This window comes from Artemia sp. Qi Xiang Cuo, chromosome 2, assembly GCF_049724085.1.
Source record: "Artemia sp. Qi Xiang Cuo chromosome 2, ASM4972408v1, whole genome shotgun sequence".
In the NCBI taxonomy this organism is placed as follows: domain Eukaryota; kingdom Metazoa; phylum Arthropoda; class Branchiopoda; order Anostraca; family Artemiidae; genus Artemia; species Artemia sp. Qi Xiang Cuo.
The window spans coordinates 59,096,679-59,121,047 of NC_142795.1; the positions used below are offsets into that span (position 1 = coordinate 59,096,679).

The 24,369-nt window shown below is 36.2% G+C and overlaps 1 protein-coding gene across 2 annotated transcripts in view; it reads left to right on the forward strand.

Annotated features, from left to right (window-relative positions):
* Positions 1-233: 233 nt before the first annotated feature.
* LOC148955439 (beta1,4-N-acetylgalactosaminyltransferase A-like) overlaps positions 234-24,369 on the forward strand; it is a 34,734-nt gene continuing 10,598 nt past the window's right edge. Inside the window, exons 1-3 of one of the 2 annotated variants that reach the window (XM_089108203.1) lie at positions 234-319; positions 16,149-16,534; positions 18,985-19,221. In XM_089108203.1, coding sequence (XP_088964329.1) covers positions 16,216-16,534; positions 18,985-19,221 — 556 coding nt within the window. In that variant the 5' untranslated portion in view covers positions 234-319; positions 16,149-16,215. The remainder of the gene's footprint in view (positions 320-16,148; positions 16,535-18,984; positions 19,222-24,369) is intronic. The other variant, XM_089108204.1, reaches the window with a different exon arrangement.

Genomic DNA, 24,369 nt, shown 5'->3' on the forward strand with positions numbered 1-24,369 from the left:
AAATCTGACCACAATTGTTTAGCCAAACCTAGCCCCTATCCGTATTCGTGAACTTTCAAAACATTTAACTAGAATGATTTTCTGTTTGCTGGAAGATACAAGATTGATTCTGAAATTATTACTGCGTTTTGTTTTGGTACTGTGAAAGTACATCAAAATTTGTATTGAAAGCATGTCAAAAACAATTTTGAATTTCCTACACAGATGGCGTGTGGTAAGTAAGATTTTGAACGCTTACCAACCGGGTAGACTTCGAAGGTGCATCCAGCACATAGGTAGCTTACAGGTGCACAGTTGCTGGAACTGGAAAAGTATATTGGTCTGTATTTAATAAACCTAGCCTTAGAGGATCGGTAAAATTCTACTTTAGCTACTTTTGACTATCTTGTAAAGGGGTAAGGTTAGGAAAATGAAACTTTCAGGGATGGGTCTACAGGCTAAAGTATGTCCTGGGAAGGTATTTTGAAGTACCTGCCTCCACTCCTTATCCCTCTAGAGGGTCCTGACCTTTAAAAAGCTGTGTGTTGTAAAAGTGAAGGGTGAAATTCTACTTTAGCTACTTTTGGCTATCTTAGAAATGGGTTAGGTTAAGTGATGTTCACATGCATCTCTAGCTAGAATATGTGTATAGCCAGACTTCAATGTCTAGGCAATGACCATTCACTAGTAAAATTTTGTGCTTAGCTAAATCAACAAATTTAGTTTCAAATAGATTACAGTTGTCATTTCTAGCCAAATCAAGAGAGCTTATACAGGCAAACTTTCAAAATTGTAATCCCTATTTTTTCCTGTCACAAGATAATGGATGAGATTAGCGTAACAATTGCTTGAGTGTGCTTAACTATTAAGTCTGGTGTTGCTTATTTGCTTAAAATAAAAAAAACAGTTCATTATAAAACAAAAATTAAATTTCAGTTAAAAAAATGTAACCATAAATGATGAAAATAGGGGAGCTTGACATATCCTGATTGGCTGTAATTGAAAAACCTAGACATTGAGTTCTAGAATCTAGAACTCAAAGTCCAGCCAAGCACCTTGTCTAGCAAAGCACCAAATTTTACTTGTGAATGGTTGTTGCCTAGACATTGAAGTCTGGCTAGACATGGGATTCTAGCTAGATATGCATGTGAATGCCACTTTAGGAAAATGAAACTTTCAAGGATAGGTCTACAGGCTAAAGTATGTCTCAGGAAAGTGTTTTGAAGTACCTACCTCCACTCCTTCTCCCTTTAGATGGTCCTGAAATTTACCTACATGACAGGTTATACCTATTGAAATTTTGACAAACCAGTATCTTAACTTTATTTTCAGTTATCACTTTCTTTTACTCTGGCTTTAGTTTTAAAAACACAATTCCTTTTATTTGAGTAAAATTTGAAGCCAAATCAGCATTTTTTTCAAAATTTAGGATAAATTCTACTTTAGTTGCTGTTGGCTATCTTGGAAAGGGGTTATGTTAAGAAAATGAAACTTTCAGGGATGAGTCTATAGGCTAAAGTATGTCCCAGGAAGGTATTTTGAAGTGCCTACCTCTACTCTTTGTCCCTCTAGAGGGTCCTGAAATTTTTCGTTTTTATAACACAAGGATTGTTAAAGGTCAGTGCCCTCTAGAGGGAAAAGAAGTTAAGGTAGATGCTCTAAAACTTCTTCCTAGGAGATCATGAAGCCTCTGGATATACATCCTGAAAGTTTTATTTGCTTAACTTGATTGCTTTCAGAGATAGGAAAAAAACCTGAACTACAATTTTAATGCATCCAAATTGGTTTCTAAGTGGTTTCCAGAATTTATCAGTTTCCTTCAAGTGTGCCCTGGTCTCAACCGCTACCATTCTTTTTTCTGTTACTTCTTTTTCTTGTTTTTCTGTATTAAAAACATAACTCCTATGACATCAGCAGAATTTCTAGCCATATTTTGTCTTTTTTTCACAAGAATCTAAGAAATAAATTACAAATCTTCAATACCATGCATATCAAGATTGAGCAAATGTATGAGACTCAAAACACTTTCCTTGTGCCTCATTTGAGCCATAGATTTATTTCTTTGATTTCCAGTTTTATAACACAAAGATTGTCCACGTTCATTGAATGTCTGTGTCAGGGAAGCAGAATTCTTCCCAGAACATCAGTATAACCCTAGATTCATTCCTAACTCAAATACTTTCCAAATTAGCCAAAAGCCCCTCATCTAGAATCTCACCCCATTTCATGCTTTTTCATAATGTAATAATCACTGCTGTTGTAATTGCACCCCAGTCCCCCTCCCTAAGTGAACCAAAGATAGCTTGATCTTTTCTTATTTTGAATAAGCTAGAATTAGGCTATTTTTGATTAGGTAAAAACTGAACTCAAATACTCTTTGAGTATTAAAGTTCATGAACCTGACTATTCAACGCTCTTTCCAAGTATTATAATCACTCCTTTGCCCCCCCCCCCCCACCCTAATGAGGTAAGATATAGCTGTTAGACTATTAGTTTGGTGGTAGTGTGGGTGTCCCATTATTTTTATGCTTATTTCCTATCAATAGTTGGTTTAGGATACTGATGCCAGGGTTTCATGATGCCAATTAAAAAAGAAGTAATTTATCAAAAATTATTAGTAATTTATAATAATAATAATTTATTATCATTAACCTATTATTCAAGCAAATTAATGGTCCTGTGTCAATTCTAAATTCTTGGTCAACCTTCCTAAGACCACAGGTGGGAGTGACTTGTTTGCCTCTCATTCCAGGCAATATAATGGTCCTATGTCAATTTCAAATTCTTGGTCAACCTGCTTGAGACTCTTGACAGGCATGCCTTTCCAAAATCTAACACACAAGTACTTGTCCAATAAGAGAGCAATACGTAGTCCCACCATTTACCCATGCCGTTTAAACTTTTTTGTCTCTCAATTACTCAGACTATCTGTCTTGGCTTTTTTCTGTAATTAATTAAAAAAAACTTTTTCCACAAAATACCTAAGTTTTTCAAAGAAAAGTAAATAACTCCATTAAACAAAAAATGAGCAAAAATAAATTCAAATAATCTATGACGCATGAAACTACCGCAAATCAGCATAGATAAATAAATGAACAGAAATTACAATAAATAACTAAGTCAAACTCAAAACGAGCAGAAATTAACATAAGTTGGGCTCAAAACCCCTATGCCTTCCCAAGGCCAGAACATAATTTGCATTTTACTGAAAAAAATATAAATGTTTTTACTTTAATAACTTTAATAAGTCAATTAATATTAACTTTTTGGTTACTAGATATCATTACATATATATTAAACTGACAATGCACATTCATTTGTATTTTTTTCACTAAAGTGCAGATTATGTTCTAGCTTTGGGAAGGCAGAGGGGTTTTGAGCCCTTCTTATGTTAATTTCTGCTTGTTTTGAGTTTGACTTGGTTATTTATTGTAATTTCTGTTTGTTTTGGGTTTCATTTATTTATCAATGCTGATTTGCGGTGGTTTCACACTTTGTAGATTATTTTATTTTTGCTCATTTTTGTTTATTGGAGTTCTTTACTTTTCTTTGAAAAACTTATTTTGTAGAAATTTTTTTTTAATTAATTTCTGTTTGTTTTATATTGAAATAGTCTTTTCAGGGAAAAAGAAAATAATACTTTAAATCTTTTTTTTTTTTTTAGACTTTTTAGTTTGACCTGCTATTTGTATGCTGAAGAAGAATTTTCAACAATTTTTAACAACATACACCTTTTAAAAATCTGCACACAAATAGTAGTGTTTAATTTTGTTTCATACCTCCTCTAGTTGACCTGAAATGGAAAACTTGATACCATTTGCAAAAAAATCTGCTTAGTTTCTTTGATAGCTTGGATGCACTTACGCTACTTTGATTTGGTTAAATTTTAAGACCAGAAGTAGCCCCAAAAGTTTGAACATAATACCCTCAGTTGTTCTTGGGATACTGCTGAGATGCCTTATTGGGAATTAACATTAGCACAGTGCATTTTGATTTAATCTTAAGGCAACATTTAGTCTTTAAACATAGAGGCAAATGGCAGGGTGGGCGTGGGAGGGGGATTATTTGCCCTCCAATCACTTTCAACTATTAAAAAGGGCATTAGCCTTTTCTATTTTCAATCAAATGAGCCTTTTTCGAAGCTCCTACAACAACTCCTTCAATACAAAGTTTGCCTGGTCTAAAGAACAGCAACAACAAAAAAATCCTACATTATACCTACATCAATCTTTACTATAAAAATGTCAAGCCCTCCAATTACTTTCGACTATTAAAAAGGACAATAGCGTTTTTAATTTCCAGTCGAGTGAGCCCTTTTTTGAGTTTCTACGACAACGCATTCTATAAACACCTAATATGCCCCCAGGGCATAAATTACAACTCTTGCCCTAAGGGCTGTGAGGGTGGTTGTCATCCTCTAAGACATAATTTCCAGAACTTTCAACTACATTAAACAAAATGGCTATCTCAAAATTTTGATTAGACATGTTTGGGAAAATGGTAGACATGAGAGGGGTGCTAGGTGCTCTCCCATCACTTTCAACTATTAAAAAAAGCACCAGCCCTTTCATTTTCCAATCAAATGAGCTCTTTTGAAGTTACAACAATGCTTTCAATAAAAACCTTATATGCCCCTGGGGCATAACTTACAATCCTCGCCCTGAGGGCTGAGGGGGGGTGTCATCCTCAAAGACCTAATTTCCAGAACTTTCTACTACGTTGAAAACAATGGCTATCTGAAAATTTTCATTGGAAGTGTTTGGGGAAAGGGTGCATGTGGGAGGGTGGCTAGTTACCCTCCAATCACTTTTGACTATTAAAAAGGGCACTAGCCCTCTCAACTACCAATTGAAAGAGCCCCTTTTGAAGTTTTTACAACAACTCTATCTATAAAAACCTTATATGCTCCCAAGGCATAACTTACAACCGTTGCCCTGGGGGCTGGGGGGGGGGGTTGTCATCCTTAAATACATAATTTCCAGAACTTTCAACTATGTTGAACAAAATGGATATCTCAAAATTTTGATTGAATGTGTTTGGGGAAATTGTGGTCGTGAGAGGGGGGTTTGTTGCCCTTCAATCACTTTCGACTATTAAAAAGGGCACTAGCCCTTTGAATTTCCAATCAAATGAGCCCTTTTCAAGTTTCTACAACAAAGATTTCTATAAAAACCTTATATGCCCCCATGGCATAACTTACAACCCTTGCCCTGAAGGCTGTGGGGGAGTGTCCTCCTCAAAAACATAATTTCTATCTGTAAATCAACTATGCTGAACAAAATGGCTATCTCAAAATTTTGATTGGATGTGTTTTGGGAAATAGTGGCCATGGAAGGGATGTTAGTTGCCTTCCAAACACTTTCGACTATTAAAAAGGGCACTAGCCATTTCAATTTCCAATCAAATTAGCCTTTTTTTAAGTTTCTATGACAACGCCTTCTATAAAAACCTTATATGCCCCCATGGCATAGCTTAAAACCCTTGCCCTGAGGGCTGTGGTGGAGTGCCCCCCTCAAAAACATAATTTCTGTCTGGAAATCAACTACGCTGAAGAAAATGGCTAACTCATAATTTTGATTGGATGTGTTTTTGGAAATGGTGGGTGTGGAAGGGCTATTAGTTGCCTTCCAATCACTTTCGACTGTGAAAAAGGGCACAAGCCACTCCAATTTCTAATTGAATGAACCCTTTTTGAAGTTTCTACCACAACTTCTTTGATACAAAGTGCCCTGCTCTAAAGGAAAAAAAAAAATAATAAATAATACATTGTGCCAACATTGTTCTTATATGACCCCAGGGCATAACTTAAAACCCTTGCCCTGAGGGTTGTGGGGGAGTGTCCTCCTCGAAAACATATTTTCTATGTGGAAATTAACTACGCTGAAAAAAATGTCTATCTCAAAACTTTGATTAGATGTGTGTCGGGGACTGGTGGGCGTGGGGGGGGCTAGTTGCCCTCCAATCACTTTCCACTATTAAAAAGGGCACTAGCCACTCCAGTTTCCAATCGAATGAGCCCTTTTCGAAGTTTCTACGACAACTCCTTTGATTCAAAGTGCCCTGGTATGGAAAAAAATAATACATTGTGCCAACTTCGTTCTTTACTTAGGCAGTGCTATTGCGCTGCCTATGATTAGCCATGTCTTGATGCCTACTGAAAAATACTGGATTTTCAATTCAGAATCAACGGACTCAGTCAAGGCCTTGATTAAAAGTAATCAAGAAACCTTTGTATTGACTAGAGAATTATTTTCTTGGTGGCATAAGGTTTTTTACTAGTTAGTGGCACTTAAAGACATGGTTTTGGCTCAAATAACAATATTTTGGTTTTCCAGTCTACTAAAATCAATGAAATGTCTATTTTATCCATTAGACCCATTATAAAGTACACACTACAATTTTTAAAATTGTCAATTGGCTACCTTTATAAACAGTATTGCCATTTGATTTCTAATTTCCTCAAGTAGATATCTACAATGGAATAGCTTCCACTAAAAACTGCTAATAAGTGATGATAATTTGTTGACAACTGATGATTCAAAACAGTAATTAAATAGTACTGGAAAAATAGTAGCCTGCTTGTAATTGCTGAGTCAAGATAAGATTATAGCTTGTTTTTGCACTGTGTCAGGACTTTTTGCTCCATGTCATTAAAATTCAGCAATTCAAGCTTGTTTTTGCACTGAGTCAAAACATAGCTTGTTTTTACTCTGAGTCAGTCCATAGCTGGGACTTGGCTTGTTTTTTTTACTAAGTTAAGACTTATCTTGTTCTTGCATGTCAGAAATTTTTTAGTTATCTTGTTGTAAATACAGGGTGATTTTCAGTTGACAGGACCACCAATATTTGACAACCCGGCAGTACACTGCTGCCTGTTATTTTTTACATTGCTGCCAACTGCTCAATTTGCCATCAATTGCCAACCACTCAGTGTTTAATTTCAGGTTGAAGCCACAATTTGTTTTACTACCTGGATATTTACTACTAGACATTATTATTTTAATGCATTGCTGTGAAAGTATTGGCAATAAAGAAGAAAAAATAAGTCATTTAGAATTATATTTCCTTTTTGTCATGGCTAGTTTTTTCAGTATTAATTGAAAAAAAATATATTTTCATCGTACTTTCAGTTTAACATGCACAAGATCTATGCATATCAGAGTATAGATGTGGGAGGAGAGAAAAAACAAAGGAGTATATTTTAGGTCACAGGTTTTCCTTGAAGGAATCTTTCAAACTAACCTTAAGTGGAGATACCTTCTTTTCTTTCCAATTCACACAGGTATTTTCAAACTAACTTTAAGTGGAGATACCTTCTTTTCTTTCCAATTCACACAGGTATGATCTTGTATGTAAAAAAGAGGCTGTAAATTTTTATGGTGTAATATTAACATCAATAACTAATAGTTGCATATCTTGAGGAAAAGGTGAAGCAAGCTTCTTTGGAAACATTCTTGTGGTTGGTGTCATAGGAGCAGATGAGACTAAGAACTTAGTTCATCAAATCTTTCTTGGGGGGCTTTGTTTGAATATTTTTATCTATGACATCCTCCGAATCTTTTCTTCTTCTTTCTCTTACTAATGTACACTATAAAGATCTCTTTAGTTTTTCAAACTCTGGTTTCTAATTTATTGGATTCATTCGGATAGTGTTCCTATTGGTAGAGGAGCAAGCTTAATGAACGATTTAATGTATTTTATTGCCCACTTTAAAGACACAAAATCACAAGTGGAGTAATGAAAAGAAGAAAAACACAAGACAAATACTAAAGATAAACACTAATAAAGGAAAAAACATTGATAAAGAAAAAAAACACTGTTATAGAAAAAAACCACTAATAAACAAATGAAGGAAAGAAAACAAAGCACACTTCTAATAAATACAAAATATCACTTCACAAGACAAACTACATAAATGATAAACAAGTTAGCAGAAACTTGTACAAATGACCTAAAACTTGTTTATGCATACATTGTTTGATTTGGAAACACTTAATGTATGTATCTATGACAGAATATCTTTGGCTAAGTTCAGAATTTGAATGCCAAGGCAGCAAACTAAGCAGGCACTTAGCAAACTTATCATAGCTGGTGTGTGTTTTCCATCTTTTGGTGATAGTGAGCATTTCCCAAAATGGGGAAATGTACAAAATATAAGGTGTTACAAGTGCATTAAATAGGCATTTTAGAATATGGCCATTCACAATATTTTTCAGTGCGACTGCTTTTCCATACCTGGAGCGAAATTTTTGTAAATATTTTGGCAAATAAGTCTGCACATCATCCTTGAATTGCAGCCGTATTCAACTCCTAGGTATCTCAACAAGTTACTACAATGAATAACGTCTCCCAATGATGTACAAATACAAGGATTATGTTGCAGCTCATGACTTGTGTATACAAGAAACTCCATTTTTGTAGGGTTTATTTTTAGGCTGATACTATTATATAGCTCAATGGTTTGAGAGAATTTCTCTTCTAAATCTAATGCAGATGAGCTCAAAAGTAAGAGGTCATCTGCATATGAAATAATAGACACATCAATACCTTCAAGAGAAAGACTCCCAGCTATATTTCTTGTCACCAAATATATGGTGCAGTTGAAGATAATTGGACGGAGGACCAAGCCCTGGTGTAAATTCGGCTTATTGGTATCATATTAGACAGCTGAGCCTTAAGTTGCCCATCCTCATAAACCCGCCCCAAAACAACCTGGATAAACGAATGTAAATAGCAATCCTGTAAAACACGCACAATACCAACATCAGCACCAGTTTCAATCAGTGCAAGTAAACATTGAGGATGCAAAACCGAGTCAGAAGCAGCTGCAATATCTATGCTACACACGTAAAGTGGGGTACGGGTGTAATCAAAATGGCGTAATATTTTTCTACCAAGTTGGTGAGCAGATGTGCAACCATAGTAAGCCCTGAAACCAAACTGCTTATCTCCAACCAGACATTTACTAATCAAATGAGGCACTAAACACGCTTGAATACTTTACTAATCACAGAAGACACTATGATTGGCCTGTATAAAGAGCATTTGGAGTTATCCCCACTCTTTTTTAGGACGTTTGTTGTTTTACCAGAGCAAAACACATTAGGTATCATCCCTAAGAATCCTAGTTAGTGTTTATAATTTCGAAACCAGATACTGCTTCTTTCTGTAATGAAGTCACACACTTTCTGTTTTGCTGCGTTTGGTTGAAAAATAAATTAATGGAAGTAAAAGCGGCTATGGTCATTCATTTAAATAAAATCACAAATCTGTCACTGGACAAATTATTTTCTTCGAAAATAATTAGCTATCCTCTGAAGTTTTGAATTTTTATGATGCCATTCCTAAAATTCTGCATTTACTGCTTCCTAATAAAAATTATAAGATATTCGTATTTTAATTTCTGCAAGTATTTGTACTTCTGTATCCACATCGACTCTTTCTGTATCTTTGTCTCTCTGTAGAAATTAGTTAATAAAAGTACTGACAATATAGATTTTAAACCATCTTGTGGTTTGAGTACATCGAAAATGTGAAAATCTCTGCTTGGTCCGATTTAATGAACCATCAATCAACTTTTACTTTTAAAATGGAAATGTGACTAAAGAAAATATATGAAAACAAAAGTTACTGGGACCTACCTCACTGTATAGCCCATAATCTCAGACCACATTTATTTACTACTATTAGCGCCAAAACATAAAAAAAAGATTTTGTCTTCGATTAAACATTTAATATCTTTAAATGTCTTCAATTGAACTGAAGATCACCTCAATTGACTTCAAATTACTTCGACAGTTAGTCGTTTATATTTTATATTTTCAGGTTTTGTTTTAGCATTATGAACTTTTATTTAAAATTACACTAACGGCAGCAAGGGAGCCTTTCAGAAACTTATGAATTCTTATACGAGGATAAGACTAAGTCTGTGTAATCTATATAATAGTATATGTATTGGCTATATATAAGCTATAGTTTAAGACTATGTATAATATGAGGACTAATGACGAATTCTTAGCTCCAAATTATTTAACTTATCCCGAAATGGTACTTGCATGATAACCCCCACATTAGAAACAAAAGAGGCAGATACTCATAAAGCAATGGTGAGCCATGTTTCAGATGTTTGGAACATATCCTGTCAGTACCACACAATTTTCCATATTTTCAGGCGTTTAACTGCAATGTAAATATTAGAAGCTGCAATATTTACGGTTGATTGGTTAGATTTGGCAAATTAAGTACTTGTCACAAATTTGCTTCAAATTTGGCATTAAGGGACTTGTCACAATTACCAAAAATTCGGTTGTAATGGCTAACCCAATCACTCTCTGAAATTAGTTGGTCATGTTTCATAGGGGGGGGGGGTGGGTGGTTGGGAAGGACTGGTTTAAAGGTGCCACAGTTTTATCACAGTAAAGGTGCCTCTTTTACGCGTGCCTATACGAACGCGGGAAAACGTTACTGAATGTATCTCAGCATATTTGAATGTATGGGCTATTTCAGCAAAAAAAATATTGAGCGCTACACAATCCTTTTCACACTATAATGCTAGTAAGCAAAAGGACACTTTTATCTTACGTAGCATAAAGTGCAGGTAACTTTGGTATACAGCAGGGTTAACTTTTTTACATTCGCGTCTTTTGTGCCACTTGTGTTCAGAATACCTAGGGAATAGAGCCTGGAACGGAACTGGCAGCTGGATTCCAAGGTGATTGCTACATGCAGCTTCATCGTCGACTACCGCTGAGCTACCTCTTGTGTCAAAATTCACAAAGAAATGGTCTATGTCATATGTGGTCTATGTCTTTGACGTTTCGTGGTTTCCAGCACAGATAGTGCATTTTAGTTTGGATTCGGTACAGTCCTTTGCAATATGGTCAAGTGACTGACATTTATAGCAACATTTTGGCACAATTTGGAAGGTTTGATTCTGAGGGACATGTAGTCCATTTTTAGGCCGTTTTTCACTGCGGCATTGAGGGAACCCTTATCTTCGAGCCTGAGTTTGATAGAGAGGGTGTTCCCAAGACGATTCACTTCCTCCGCAGAGGGTCATGCTAGCTTCATTTGAGCCTTGGTAGCATCCTTAGGAATGTTCTTTGCAATGGCCTCAAATTTGCGCTTTCGGATGGACACACTAGCTTGTGGTATGCTACTTTGCTGGTTAGCAGCAATGTCATCAGCCCGCATAGGATCTTTCGGGAACAAAAGTAGGTTATTGCCCCGAGGGATGGCTTTGGCAATAGCTCCAGGGCGACGCACAGAGTCTAGAATGCCCTTCTGTTTGTTACACGAAGTTAAACAGTCTTTTGGTGGCTGTTTAATCATAATCGAAGTTGGGTATGCATCTTTTATGCTTGGTCACTCTTTAGCAGCAAGAGAACCCGGGATCCTGGCCAGAGTTGACACGATCTTGTCGCAACAGTCATTCATTTTACAAGTTAGAGCTTTAAATGCGTCGTAGGTAATCACTGGTATCTCTTTCGGATCACAAATCGTGAAACGCACATTTAGTTCACTTCTCGAGTCCATCTTTATAAGCCATTCCTACATACCATCCAGCAAAATATTGGCAGTGATTGTAGAGCATCTGTCCTTTTTGAAATCATCATTCAAAAATCAATCAATAAAGAACTTCTGCGCAAACGCCACCGAATCTTTGAAATTTTTGAATCTTTGAGAAATTAAAAAAAAAAAAATTTCCCGCCATATCGATTGCAGTATCCCTTGTATAATCAATTTGTTTAACCAACCGTCGCAAAAAATTCATGGTTGGACAATATACATATTGCACTGTAGCGCTTGGATTCATTCATTCCGCTTACGTATAGGACGTACCCCAATAAACGAGGGAAGCATCAGTCCTCGCTCCACCTGATCCCCACAGTTTAAGGGAGACTCTCCCGGCAGGTTCAACGGCACTTGCGACGGGGAACTGCCCCTCTTCTGCTTACCAATTAGGGTTACGTCAAAACGTCTTGGCACACTATTAATAAATGTCCAGAAACTAGGTCAGTTGATCCAACACTCTGAGATAATCCTTTGAAACCTGATTCTTCACTGGGATTAAATTGCGAAACTTATTACTAATTTATAACTTATAATTAATAATTCATAATTTATAACTAATTAGTAACTATAACTTATATACTAATTCAATCTTGTTCTAAGCTTAGAAAAACGTAGGCAAACGAAATTAATTGAACATGAGTTTGGCTCTTGAAAAAAAATTAAATAAAAAAAAACAAGTTATTTTAACTGAAACTAAGGAGCAACATTAAAACTTAAAAGGAATAGAAATTATTTCGCATATAAATTGGCTGTTCCCTCCTCAACGCCTCGCTCTTTACGCTGAAGTTTTTTATTGTTTAAAAAAAATAGAGTTGTGAGAAAGTCAAACTTTAGCGTAAAGAGCAAGGCGTTGAGGAGGGGACAGCCCCTTTCATATACGGAATAATTTCTGTTCGTTTTAAGTTTTTAATGTCGCTCCTTACTTTCAGTTAAAAAAAACTTGTTTTTTTTTATTTAATTTTTGAACGTTTTTGAATAAATGCAGGTTTTGATCTTGGCTCACAGTACATGAATAATGAAAACAAAATTTTGATATTAATTTACTTTTATTTGGTTAAATGGCTTTCTCGAAACTTGTTTCATTTTATTTACGAACGTTTTTATTAGTAATAAATATACGTAACTTACGTAACGAACTTTTATATTCATATATTTTTAATACGTATATTAGGGGGTTCACCCCCTAGTCAATACCTTGCTCTTTAAGCGAAAGTTTGAATTTTGTTCCAATTCTTTAAAAATGACCCCTTAATCACAAAGGCCATTAATTAGAATAAATATCTCTTATTAAATGACTAAAAAATTCTCTGGCTTAGAGAGTGAGGTAATGACTAGGGGATAAACCCAATCATATGTAATATTTTATGCTCGTTAAAAGTTTTAATCGTGCTGCTGTTGCAGTTGAAAAACTTGTTTTTTATATTTAATTTCTGATCTTTTTTTAAATAATGCTGGGAAGTCCGGCGTCCCTTCATAGCAATGTCCCTTCCCCCATGAAAACTTCCTTCATGGAAAGATCCTCCTACATAACCCCCGACCCCAGGCACGTACGCAGGAATTTGTTTCGGGGGGGGGGGCAATTTGTTTCGGAGGGGGGGCAAACCCTTCAAACCCATTATTCTGTGAGAAAAATCAGAAAATTATGGGAAAATGAAAAAAATCGTGAGATATTGGGGGGGCCCGGAGGCCCCCCCCTGCGTACGTCCCTGACCGACCCCCCCCCCTCCACTACCAGGAAAAATCTCCCCTGAAAACGTCTGTACTGTATACTTCCCAATAACCAATACTAGGCTATATGTTAACATTGGGTAAAGTTCATAACTTTCACCCCTCCTCCCGGGAACTTCGGGGGATTAAGTCATCCTAAAAGACATAGGCTACTTATAATATTTTCAACCATGCTGAATAAATTGGCTATGTTCAAATTCTTACCGGATGATAATGGGGAACCAAGTAGCATGGGAGGGGGCCTAGTTGCCTTCCATTTTTTTTGTCACTTAAGTATGGAACTGGAACTTTCAATTTCCATTGCAATAAGTCCTTCTACAATATTATAGGACCACTGGTTCGATACGATTACCCCTGGGGAAAAAAAAAAAATAAACACGCATCTGTGATCTTTCTTCTGGTAAAAAATGTAAAATTCCACATTTTTGTAGATAGGAGCTTAAAACCTCTGCATTAAGGTTCTATTATCCGTGGAATATGATGTCGTGATCTTAGATAAGTTTCAATAGCTTTTAGAGGGTCTTTACTCCTTTTTTCGAAAATCAGCCGCTTTTTCTCAGGCGCGTTACTTTCGATGGATAGAATAAAACTTGATGCAACTTATATGTTTGAAATCAGAATTAAAATCTGATTCTTTTGATGTATCTATTGGCATCAAAATTCCGTTTTTTAGAGTTTCGGTTACCATTGAGCCGGGTCGCTCCTTACTTACAGTTCGTTACCACGAACTGCTTGATAGGCTTCTGTCACTTGAACCTTGTCACAACATTATGCCAGCTAAGGTCCCTAGTGATGAATAGTTTTCTACCTTTTTTGACAATTAAATAAAAAAAAAGTTTTTTAACTGAAAGTAAGGAACGACGTTAAAACTTGAAACAAACAGAAATTATTCTGTGTATGAAAGGGGCTGTCCTCCCCTCAACGCCTCGCTCTTTACGCTAAAGTTTTTATTGTTGAAAAAAATAGAGTTGTGAGAAAGACAAACTTTAGCGTAAAGAGCGAGGCGTTGAGGAGGGGACACCCCTTTTCATATACGGAATAATTTCTGTTCGTTTTAAGTTTTAACGTCGTTCCTTGCTTTCAGTTAAAAAAAACTTGTTTTTATTTTATTTAATTTTTGAACGTTTTTTAATTAATTGAGGTTTTGATTTTGGCTCATCGTACATGAATAATTGAAACAAAATTTGCATATTAATTTTACTTTTTTTGGCTAAATGGCATTCTCGAAAGTTGTTTAATTTTATTTACGAAAGTTTTTATTAGTAATAAATATACGTAACTTACGAATTAACTTACGTAACGAACTTCTATATTCATATATTTTCAATACGTATACTAGGGGGTTTGCCCCCTAGTCAATACCTTGCTCTTTAATCTAAACTTCGAATTTTGTTCCAATTCTTTTAAAATGACCCCTTAATCACAAAGGCCATTGATTAGAATAAATAGCTCTTATGAAAGTACTAAAAAATCTTTGGCTTAAAGAGCGAGATATTGACAAGGGGGTGAGCCCAATCATATACGTAATATTTTTTTTCGTTTTAAGTTTTGATGTTGCTCCTTACTTTCAATTAAAAACTTGTTTTTTTTTATATTTAATTTCTTTTTTTTTTTTTTAAATAATGCTGGGAAATCCGGCCCCCCTTCATAGCAATGTCCCTTCCCCCATGAAAACTTCCTCCATGGAAAGATCCTACCACATAACCCATGACCCATCCCCCTGCCCCCCCGACTAGAAAAAATCCCCCCGGAAAACTGTTGCATACTTCCCAGTAATGCATAATACATGTAAACATTAGACAAAGTTCAAAGTTCTTAGCCCTTCTCCAGGGGACTACGAGGGACAAGGCCATTCTAAAAGAAATAGTTATCACATTTCCGACCATATTGAACAAAATGGCTATCTCAAAATTTTTATCGTCTGACTTTGGGAAAAAACGAGCGTGGGAGGGGGCCTAGTTGCCCTCCATTTTTTTGGTCGCTTAAAAAGGGCACTAGAACTTTTAATTTCCATTCCAATGAGCCCTCCCATGATTTTCTAGGACCACTGGGTCGATACGATCACCCGTGGGAAAAAAAAAAAATAAACACGCATCCGTGATCTTTCTTCTGGCAAAAAATGCAAAATTCCACATTTTTGTAGATAGGAGGTGTATGATGGTGTAGATGTGTGATGGTGTAATTTTCATTAAGGTTCTATAACATTTAGGGGGTCTTTCCCCCTTTTTTCGAAAATCAGCCAAATTTTCTCAGGCGTGTAACTTTTGATGGGTAAACTAAGCTTGATGAAACTCATATATTTGAAATCAGCATTAAAATCTGATTCTTTTGATGTATCCATTTGTATCAAAATTCCGTTTTTTAGAGTTTCGATTACCATTGAGCCGGGTCGCTCCTTACTTACAGTTCGTTACCACGAACTGTTTAAAAGACTTTTAAATTTATCCAGATTTCTTTGTTGTTATTTAATTGAACTGCATTGAAAAAAAAAACTACCCATTTACTGTACTTCTAATAAGACCATTCTTGTTAGCTGTTTGTTTCTGCAGCAACTTGTAATCCATTTTAGATGTCACTTACAATCCTGGTAATAGTAAGAAAATAGTATTCAAAATGCCAAAACATGTGCTTAAATTGTATTTGCTGAATATACATAAAAACTAAGGAATTTGATTAAAAAAAGAGATGAAGACATTTATATCAAAAATAAATTTGACTTGTGATATAAACTAATTTTGACATTGGATGAATTAGAGAAAGGTGTGATTTGCAGGAATTTGAACAAAAAGCTGACCATTTCGTTTGTTTTTTTCCTTGTGTATTTTAATTGTTTGTTGTATCTCTATGATGATTTTTTTTTTTTATAGAAATAGTAAGCGTTTGCTTGTAGACCCCTTTGCTGCTATGAACTGATTCTAATCAAGGTTTGAGGCTATGATAGAAGTTTTCAGAAGCCATTTCTACAAAATAATACTTGGCTTAGTTTGTGCTCTTACCCTATGGCAGCTGCTTGTCTTGCAAAATGTTCAAGAAAGAGTATTTATTGCAAACTTCCAGTATAACATCTCAAACATTGTCAACCACTTTAGCAGTGAAAAGATCTCAGACAGTTTCAGCCTGCCCAAGGAAACCAGATCAGCAGGGGGAGTCAACTTCAGTTCTTTCTGGGAGCCCAGTAATTTTTATTTAAAGAACGAAACTGAGTTTGGAAATTCGAGTTATGATTTATGTCCGGAGACACCTACAAATCTTGGTAAGTTATCTTTTTGATCTCATTGAGACAAACAATCTTTGCTGCCTCTGTATTTTCAGAACATATTTGTCCAGGATTGGGGGAATATGGAGAGGGTTAACATTAGATAAGTGTATATTTCTGACCACTTTTTTTTAATTTTTATTGGAGACACCCCACCCCCACCTTCCCCCTTGATTTTTGCTCCTCTGCCCACCAATCAGAAAATTGAAGATAGTGTCCTAAGATACATTATTTCTCCCTGAAATTCCAAAAATGGTGATTCATTTTTTTAGTCCCAAAGTGCTGGGCTTGCTCTTGATTTGAATTAGAACCATAAATTGGATATTACCAATATAGTTGTAAAACAGAATAGGGGCAAACCTATAGAACCTGTTTAATTTTAGCATGGTTGATTATGTTGTGAGTTTTGAATTTGGATTTAAATTCATAGGGACTTTTTTATCTTGGAATTTGCTCAATACCTTAACATTACATATTGCTGCGCTGGTTGATTCTTTCTGTAAGCGCAGTAGGTTGATTCTACTGCGCTTACAGAGTCACAGTGAAGTTGTTTCATGCTTATGATTGACCCCCCCCCCCTCCCCCTCCTGCCCAAATCCAAATATGGCAATTCAACAGTTGACAATTTTTGGGAAACTGATTGTCTTTTCACTGCTTTAGTCCACAGCTTCAGAATGATCATGGCTACATCAAAGGTTCTTGCATGATTCCATGTTGTGTAAAGTGTAAAAAAAGGAAGTAAGAAAGTATATTTAAAGAAAAACTAACCTTTTTAAGTAAACTTTACCAAAACAGAGAAGTGACTGAACAAAAAATAAGCCAAGCGAATGAAACACTAACCAAGAATCAGGTTCAACAAGAGTTCCCTAGCAAGTAGTTCAGCCTGTCTTCAGACCTGATTTGCGTTAATACTGCTAATTATTTTTTTTTAAGATGAAGAGAAATAGTTTGAATTTCTTTTCATAAAATTATCACAAATTAGGTTTGTATAAATATCTTTAGTATCTCTGTTAAAGTGAGGTCTTTAGGTATGTATTGTTTAATTTAAATTGTCACCTTGAAACATTGTGTTAAACCATTTACTGCGGACGCTAAAGTTGTTTCGTCCAAAATAACTAAATGATGCAGATATTTGAAAGCACAGAGGGCTAAAACAGAGTCAAAATCCTGTTTTTTTTTAGACTTAGAGATTTGTTTGTTGTAAGTTCACATTTGTGTGGCCTTTCTCTCAATTGTTTCTGCCACTGTAAAATTTTCTGCAGGAACATGTGGGACTCTATATGCGCACTACCAAGAATAGAATCAGTTTTCGCTTTCCTAGAATTGAAAAACGCTCGACTTTTAGTTTATTTTGCAGGAGACCAAAAAATTGTGTTTCTGTAAAAAAAATTCCAAGTTTATTTATGTCATTTTTTTTCTTTGTTTTCTACAATTTTTAGCAAACTTCATGTATAGCCAGAATGGTCTTAGAACGTATGTAGGCAAAAGATTATTATTAAAGGGGAAGAGGTATTGGGTTTTGAGAGGCTATATGCCTAATTTTTACCTCTAGCCATACAGATTTAAATTCCTTGCACGATTCATGTCTTATCAAGATGCAGCACACTCTTCGTTTTGACTAAAATACGTCTCTGAGTAATGTGCCAATTGCATGATTTGTGCGATAACCTATTAGGTTCCATAGGGCTGCATGGGTCATATCCCCCTGGAGACACTATTTATACCTTTTGACCAATCTAAGTGAATGCCTATCTCACAAATTTGATTCAATGCTACGAAAATCTTGGCGGATCAGCCCCCCCCCCCCCTAAATTTCTACCATTAGCTATTTTACACAAAGTGACAAATAAAAATAATTGCATGGGAAGCCTATTGCGCCTTACGGATTCAACATTGCTGTGTTGACTCTGATCTCTGGTGGCCATTATTGCTAGGTGTAATTACTTAATTGGCTGAGTGGCTCAGGATTGAGCGGACTTTGTTCCGTTTTAATTACTTAGTGTAACCTCTGGTCTACAACCGCTTAACTATTCACATAATTCTTTCCAGAACCTTTTATCGTCAAATTGAGGCCTGGATGGCCAGGATATAATATGACAATCAGCTTGGCATGTGTAAAACTCCTTGTTTTTTTTTAAAGAGATATTCTGAAAGAGCAATGTGATGATTCAAAAGGGCATTTGACATAACATTTCCTTGTTCTGGCCTGTTTGGCTCCTTTGCAGGTACAAGGTTGACATGAAATCTGGCTGCTATCTGCTGTCAATATAACCACCTGGGATGGGGCTTGCATGGCAACACTGTCGTATATCTTAAGACTGAAGTTGAAAGTGCTCTCCTGTCAAATCAGTGTTTTTTTTTACTCGCCAATGAACTGATTATGCTTAGGACTTGTGCTCTTGAGAAACATTTTATTCATGTCTCTATCTTCTTTTTTTTTGTTTCAGATGGGCATATTACCGTTTTAAAGACATCTCCTACACTGGAAGAATTGGAATCTCACATAACTAATCTAATGCCAGGAGGAAGATTCAAGCCTTTCCACTGTAAAGCTCGCCATAAAGTTGCCATTGTTGTTCCCTATAGGGATAGAAAGAAGCATCTCGCTGTGTTTCTTCAACATTTGCATCCTTTCTTACAAAAGCAGGAATTAGACTACGGGATTTATATTGTAGAACAGATAGGTATGCAGTTTTTTCTTCTTTTTGTGTCTGGGAAGGTACTATTATACAATGACAAATTGCTATAAATGGATTTTTTTTTTGTTTCTTTACGCTCTGTTGACTGAATGTAGGCTTAGATTAAATGCACACTTGTAAACTTGTATCCAGGGGAGGCATTGGATTTCTCCCCTGACGATTTCATCAAGACGTATGAAAAGCCAGTTTAAGTGGCATTTAATTCATTAAAGTTAAGAAGCTATTCAAAAAGTGATGTTTAGTAGATTTTTTTTTAGCTTATTTAGAGTTTCGCCTAGCTTTAGAAGTTTCGCCTAGCAATAAATTAGTTTCGCCTAGCAATTTGAAAATCCTTGAAAAATTTAACAGTAGTTGCATATACTCTTTTAGCACATTTCTATTATAGCTCCATGTGTATAGACTCACCCATAGACTGGATAATAAACATAATAAAGATGTTACACAGGATTAAATTGATGACTTAGCTTTAGAGGGAATATTTTAACTTGAGGTTGGATAAGGGGTAAATAGACACATTTCATAATTGATTGCATTGTCTTGTATTCCTTATTAAACCCTTAATCGGATGATACGTTATAAAGTTTGAAACTTTTTATTAATTTAAGGTATTTGATCATAGATAATTCCCTGCAGGCGGATAGGAAGAATTCCTTCGGGAAATTGCATGTAAACATCAAAATCTGTGAAAATTTGAAAAAATTAAACCTAAATATTTTTTCTTCTAACATGTTATCTCCTTCTTCTATCCTGGGAAGATTTTCCTGATTCCTCTAATTTAGGGATCTTATGTAAGTTTCCCATTGACTTTGAAAAAAATTGGGGAAATTAACATCCATATTTTGTTCAAATACGAATTTACCAGTATACAACTTGCATCACTGCAAGACTCGATGCCAACTACAGACATAATACATGTTATTTGATTTAGGATTCGGTCTAGGAATCTGTAATTCATAATCTTGGAATCTGTAATTGTACTCAGTGATGAGTACATAAAGCAGAACCTATTTGGCTTACTTCTTTTCTACTCCTATTAGAGTTCCTGGAAGGGTCAATGCAATAAAGACGGCATTAAGTTGAATATTTTTGCATTGAGAATCTTGATCAACCGTATTACTGGCGTGCAAAAGTCCAGAAAAGAGGTTGGTCCAAAGACAAATCTACCTATGTGGTGATTTAAGTGTTTCAAGAGCTTGCGAATATTGCTTTTGCTCCAAATAGGGTATATATGATGCCAAAATATGACGAAAAATTCCTGTTATCATATGACATGTGGGTACTTGTGGTATAAAATGTTTGTTTGCAGTTCATTTTCAAGTACTTGATCTTGCTGTCAAGGTTAATTGAGGTTTTGGGCTTTCAGTGCTCGCTTAGGCCTGATTTTCTCACAATCCCTCTAAGAAAAGAAAAACAGCTTTTGAAAATAACTTCATACCAAAAAGAAAAAAAATACAAAAACAAAGAATACCAAAAATCGTCTTTCTAAACATTAAAACAGAGATCGCCAAACCATCAACCGCTACTGGTAGCTCTCACGCAACTTTTTGGTAGCTCGTGGGGAATTTTCAAACACAGAGCTTTTGATGACTAATGTAATTTGCGCTACTCATCTCACGCACATGAGTCACGAAAGAAAACCCAGAGCTAGTGACCGACGAATCTGCCATTCAATTATGGTCTGTCTATTTAGGAGTGGGGGCATTTTATTTATCTTTTGGACTCTGCATATAGCATAAATAATCCTTTTTGTTTCTTGGTTAACCCTTTCGCGCAATTGGAATTGCAATGGGATTATAGTGGGCAGCATAATCAAATCCGATCGACATTACTTCCTATGTTTGGTTAGTGCCTTTAATTTTAGTCATTATGGATACAATATGTATTGTGCTTTAGAAAAGCCTAAACAACATGTACCTGCAATGCTTAACCCGTTGCAGATTGCATTATCGGTCAAGAACCTCCCTTAGATATATCTACCACAAACTTATTACAGTGGTTCCGTGGCACGCCATTGGCTTAAAAAAATACAAAAAAACTTATCATTTTCATGATGAATGAGAGACTGATAGCATATTTACCCAGGCAAAGGACAAGTGTTTCTGCTTATTTTGTAATGCAAGCGAATCAATTGGCAGGAAAGGGAACCTTGAACGTCTTAACAAAATCATTCACTCTAGCATTGAAAAGGATTTAGCTCAGAATTCTTCCTTAGAGAAAAGAGAAGGTAGTACAACTAAAATCCTAGTTAAATACTCACAAATCTCAATTTTTCTGAAAATTAGAAAGAAGCAAATTTTTGGGCATCTTTTCTTGTTTAAAAAGATTCAGGATTTATATATTTAAAACAGCTTTCATATTATTTGCAAAATCCTCAACTAAATTGCGCTATCTCTTGTAACACAGGAAAAAAAAGAAGAGGAAAACTAAACATGATTAATGACACTTGTTTAAAACGGAATCAAAGAATTTCTGAAGCGATTCGTTCTACATCTTATTTGCTCGAACTTGTTCGTGCGTCAAATATTGGCTTTAAAAGGAAGCAACAACGTACTGTGTTTTTCAATAGCGAGGAGCGACTGTCCAAATTTGCACATGAGATGGAGTCTCCGTTCTCTCAGCGCTGGTATTTCCAACGTTGCAGTTGCATATGTGTCATATTTGGGGCACTGTAGGATTTTTATCGTCCGATTTTGAACAGCCTCGAGATCGTCACTTAAGTAGTCAAGATTGTGCACCTGTGGTCCCATAACAGGGCACGTGTATTCTATCAACTTGTGTATATAGTAGATATACGCTAGTCGTAACTGATTCACTGGGAAACCTAGTCGTCGGAGTGTAGTCAGTGATCGAAAAGCATAGTTGCCCTTTTTCACAAGGTTAGAAACGTGGTAGCTAAAAGAACAGTCAGTACTGAAAGTCACAACAAAAATAATTGCAGTTGAAGTGGTTGGGAACCAGGGTTCAGGACAAGCTACGTCCCTTTTAAGCAGATTAAAACGCATCACTTTTATTTTATTTACATTAATTTGAAGTTCATTATTCCTTCACTAATCGGTGAAATTGTCTTTCAATTCACATTGGAACTGGGGTATTGCTTGTGATTTATCCACGAGAAATTTGAGCAAGGCGGACAGATCATCGACGTAATTAAGTCGTTCATCAAATTCAACGAGAACATAGTTTATCACAGCCAAGAACAGTAAGGCAGCGAGCTTGGTACCTTGGGGAGCACCAAGTGTTATTTCAGCCCATTCAGAGTTGAGATTTCCTGCAGAAAGCGCACACACTGATGACGGCTTCTGAGAAAATCGACTATCAACAGCAGGGTCTGTTTTCTAGCCCTCATATCTTTCAGGTTTTGCACAGCAGTGATATGGCAGATTGAACGCTTTACGGTAATCAGCGAGCAGAAGGTCTACTATGGCGTTTCCCCTGTCTAGCCATTCAGTTATCAGGTGATAGAGACGCACAAGATAATGGGCAGGGCTGCTTCCTTTCAAACAGGCATACTGGAAAGGGTCTAGGGGAGGTTTGATTTGCGTCAGGATTCACGATATATAAAAGATTCGGTGACCTTGGCGAGATTCGGAGTTATTGAAATTGGACAGAGTTGTTCATACGATTTCGGGTCCTTCACTTTGGTTATGACATATGCTCTCTTCCATGCATTGAGGGAAGATCTGATTTTGCATTGATTTATTACGGACGCCTAAGGTTTAGCCAGGAATGATGCATATTTAATTAGAAGTTTGACTGGCTACCATAACTGTTTTAGTGGGAAATGTTTAAAATATTTCTGCAGGAGTTGAAAAGTTAGTGACTCGACATTGAGGTTGATGTCTGTTAATGAACAAATTTCGTGAAAGTCGAAGGTTCTTATCCATCTTCCGAAAGAACAGTTAGACTCCTTTGGTATGGGTCGAGTTGTAAACTTCTTCTTTGGTCTGGGGAAAGTAGTCTTAGCTAGCCACAGAATAATGAAGTAATCAGAACTTTGTAGTGGACCGAGGGAACGGGGAGGCAGGTAATAGTCAGAAAGCTTGGTAAGTATCAGATCCAGTGTACTACCACTCTGGTGGTGGGAATTTCCACAACTTGCTGCAAGTCGAGCATGCTTGACACCCATTGCTTGTGAGTTTGATTGAAATCGCCAGTTACTATTAACGCAGGAGCAGCGTACTGACAGCGCATATTGTCAATAAACGTTTGTAGATAATGTATCAGGAGTTTCCTGTTCTTAGCAGTTTCATGATAGTACGCAACTGCGAGTATAAGAAATGACAATTGTATAGAGAGAAAGTTTGGCTTGCATTCAGCCCATGTCAATTCATGATGAGTGTCCGTTGGGTGGCTTAACAGCTTGTACGGTGTGTCTTGCCGAATATACACGCCAATACCTCCACTGCGGGGCTGCAAGCCTCGATCGCCTCTTGTATTAAACAGGTTTATATAACCATTTATACGGCCAGTTTCGTCAGAAATATCCCAGTATTCAGTAACAGCTGCAATCGGGCAACTCGTCTGTTTGATAAGAACTTCTAGCTCGTCTACCTTATTGTTTAGAGACCTTGCATTACATAGCAAGATATTAGGTAATCGCGTCTTTGCTGTAAATACTTCAGGTTTCAGGCAAGGTGCGTCTGAAGCAGTCATTATGACTGGTTCTTAATACCATGGTAAAAGCGGAGGTACAATCTCGTACGGAGGCGTATATTGAACTGCCGTTAGTATCCAAGGTCTCTTACTTCCATGTAGTTTCATTCTGTTCTCTGAAATATGGACGGGAATCAAGAAACGCTGTTTTTGTCGCCCGCCTCTTTTCCCTCGTCATCTACGTCTAGACTTTGACGTCAAGTAGGCAATGTCATCTGGCGGGCTTTTGGATAGATGGAATTTGAGTATTTCTGCAACCTCCAGCTTCTTTTAATCCATTATTGATGAAAATAAACCTGTATCAAGAAGGTGAATTAATCAAGGCTGCATTTTAGAAGCTGGAGATGTATTATTTAACAAGTTTAAAAACAAGGGCGATGTCTGCTACTCAATCTGTGCTGTTTTCTGCAACTACAGTTTTGAGAAGAGTTGAATAAATGATTTCCGATGTAGTTTCACAACTGAAAACTTGACTTAAAT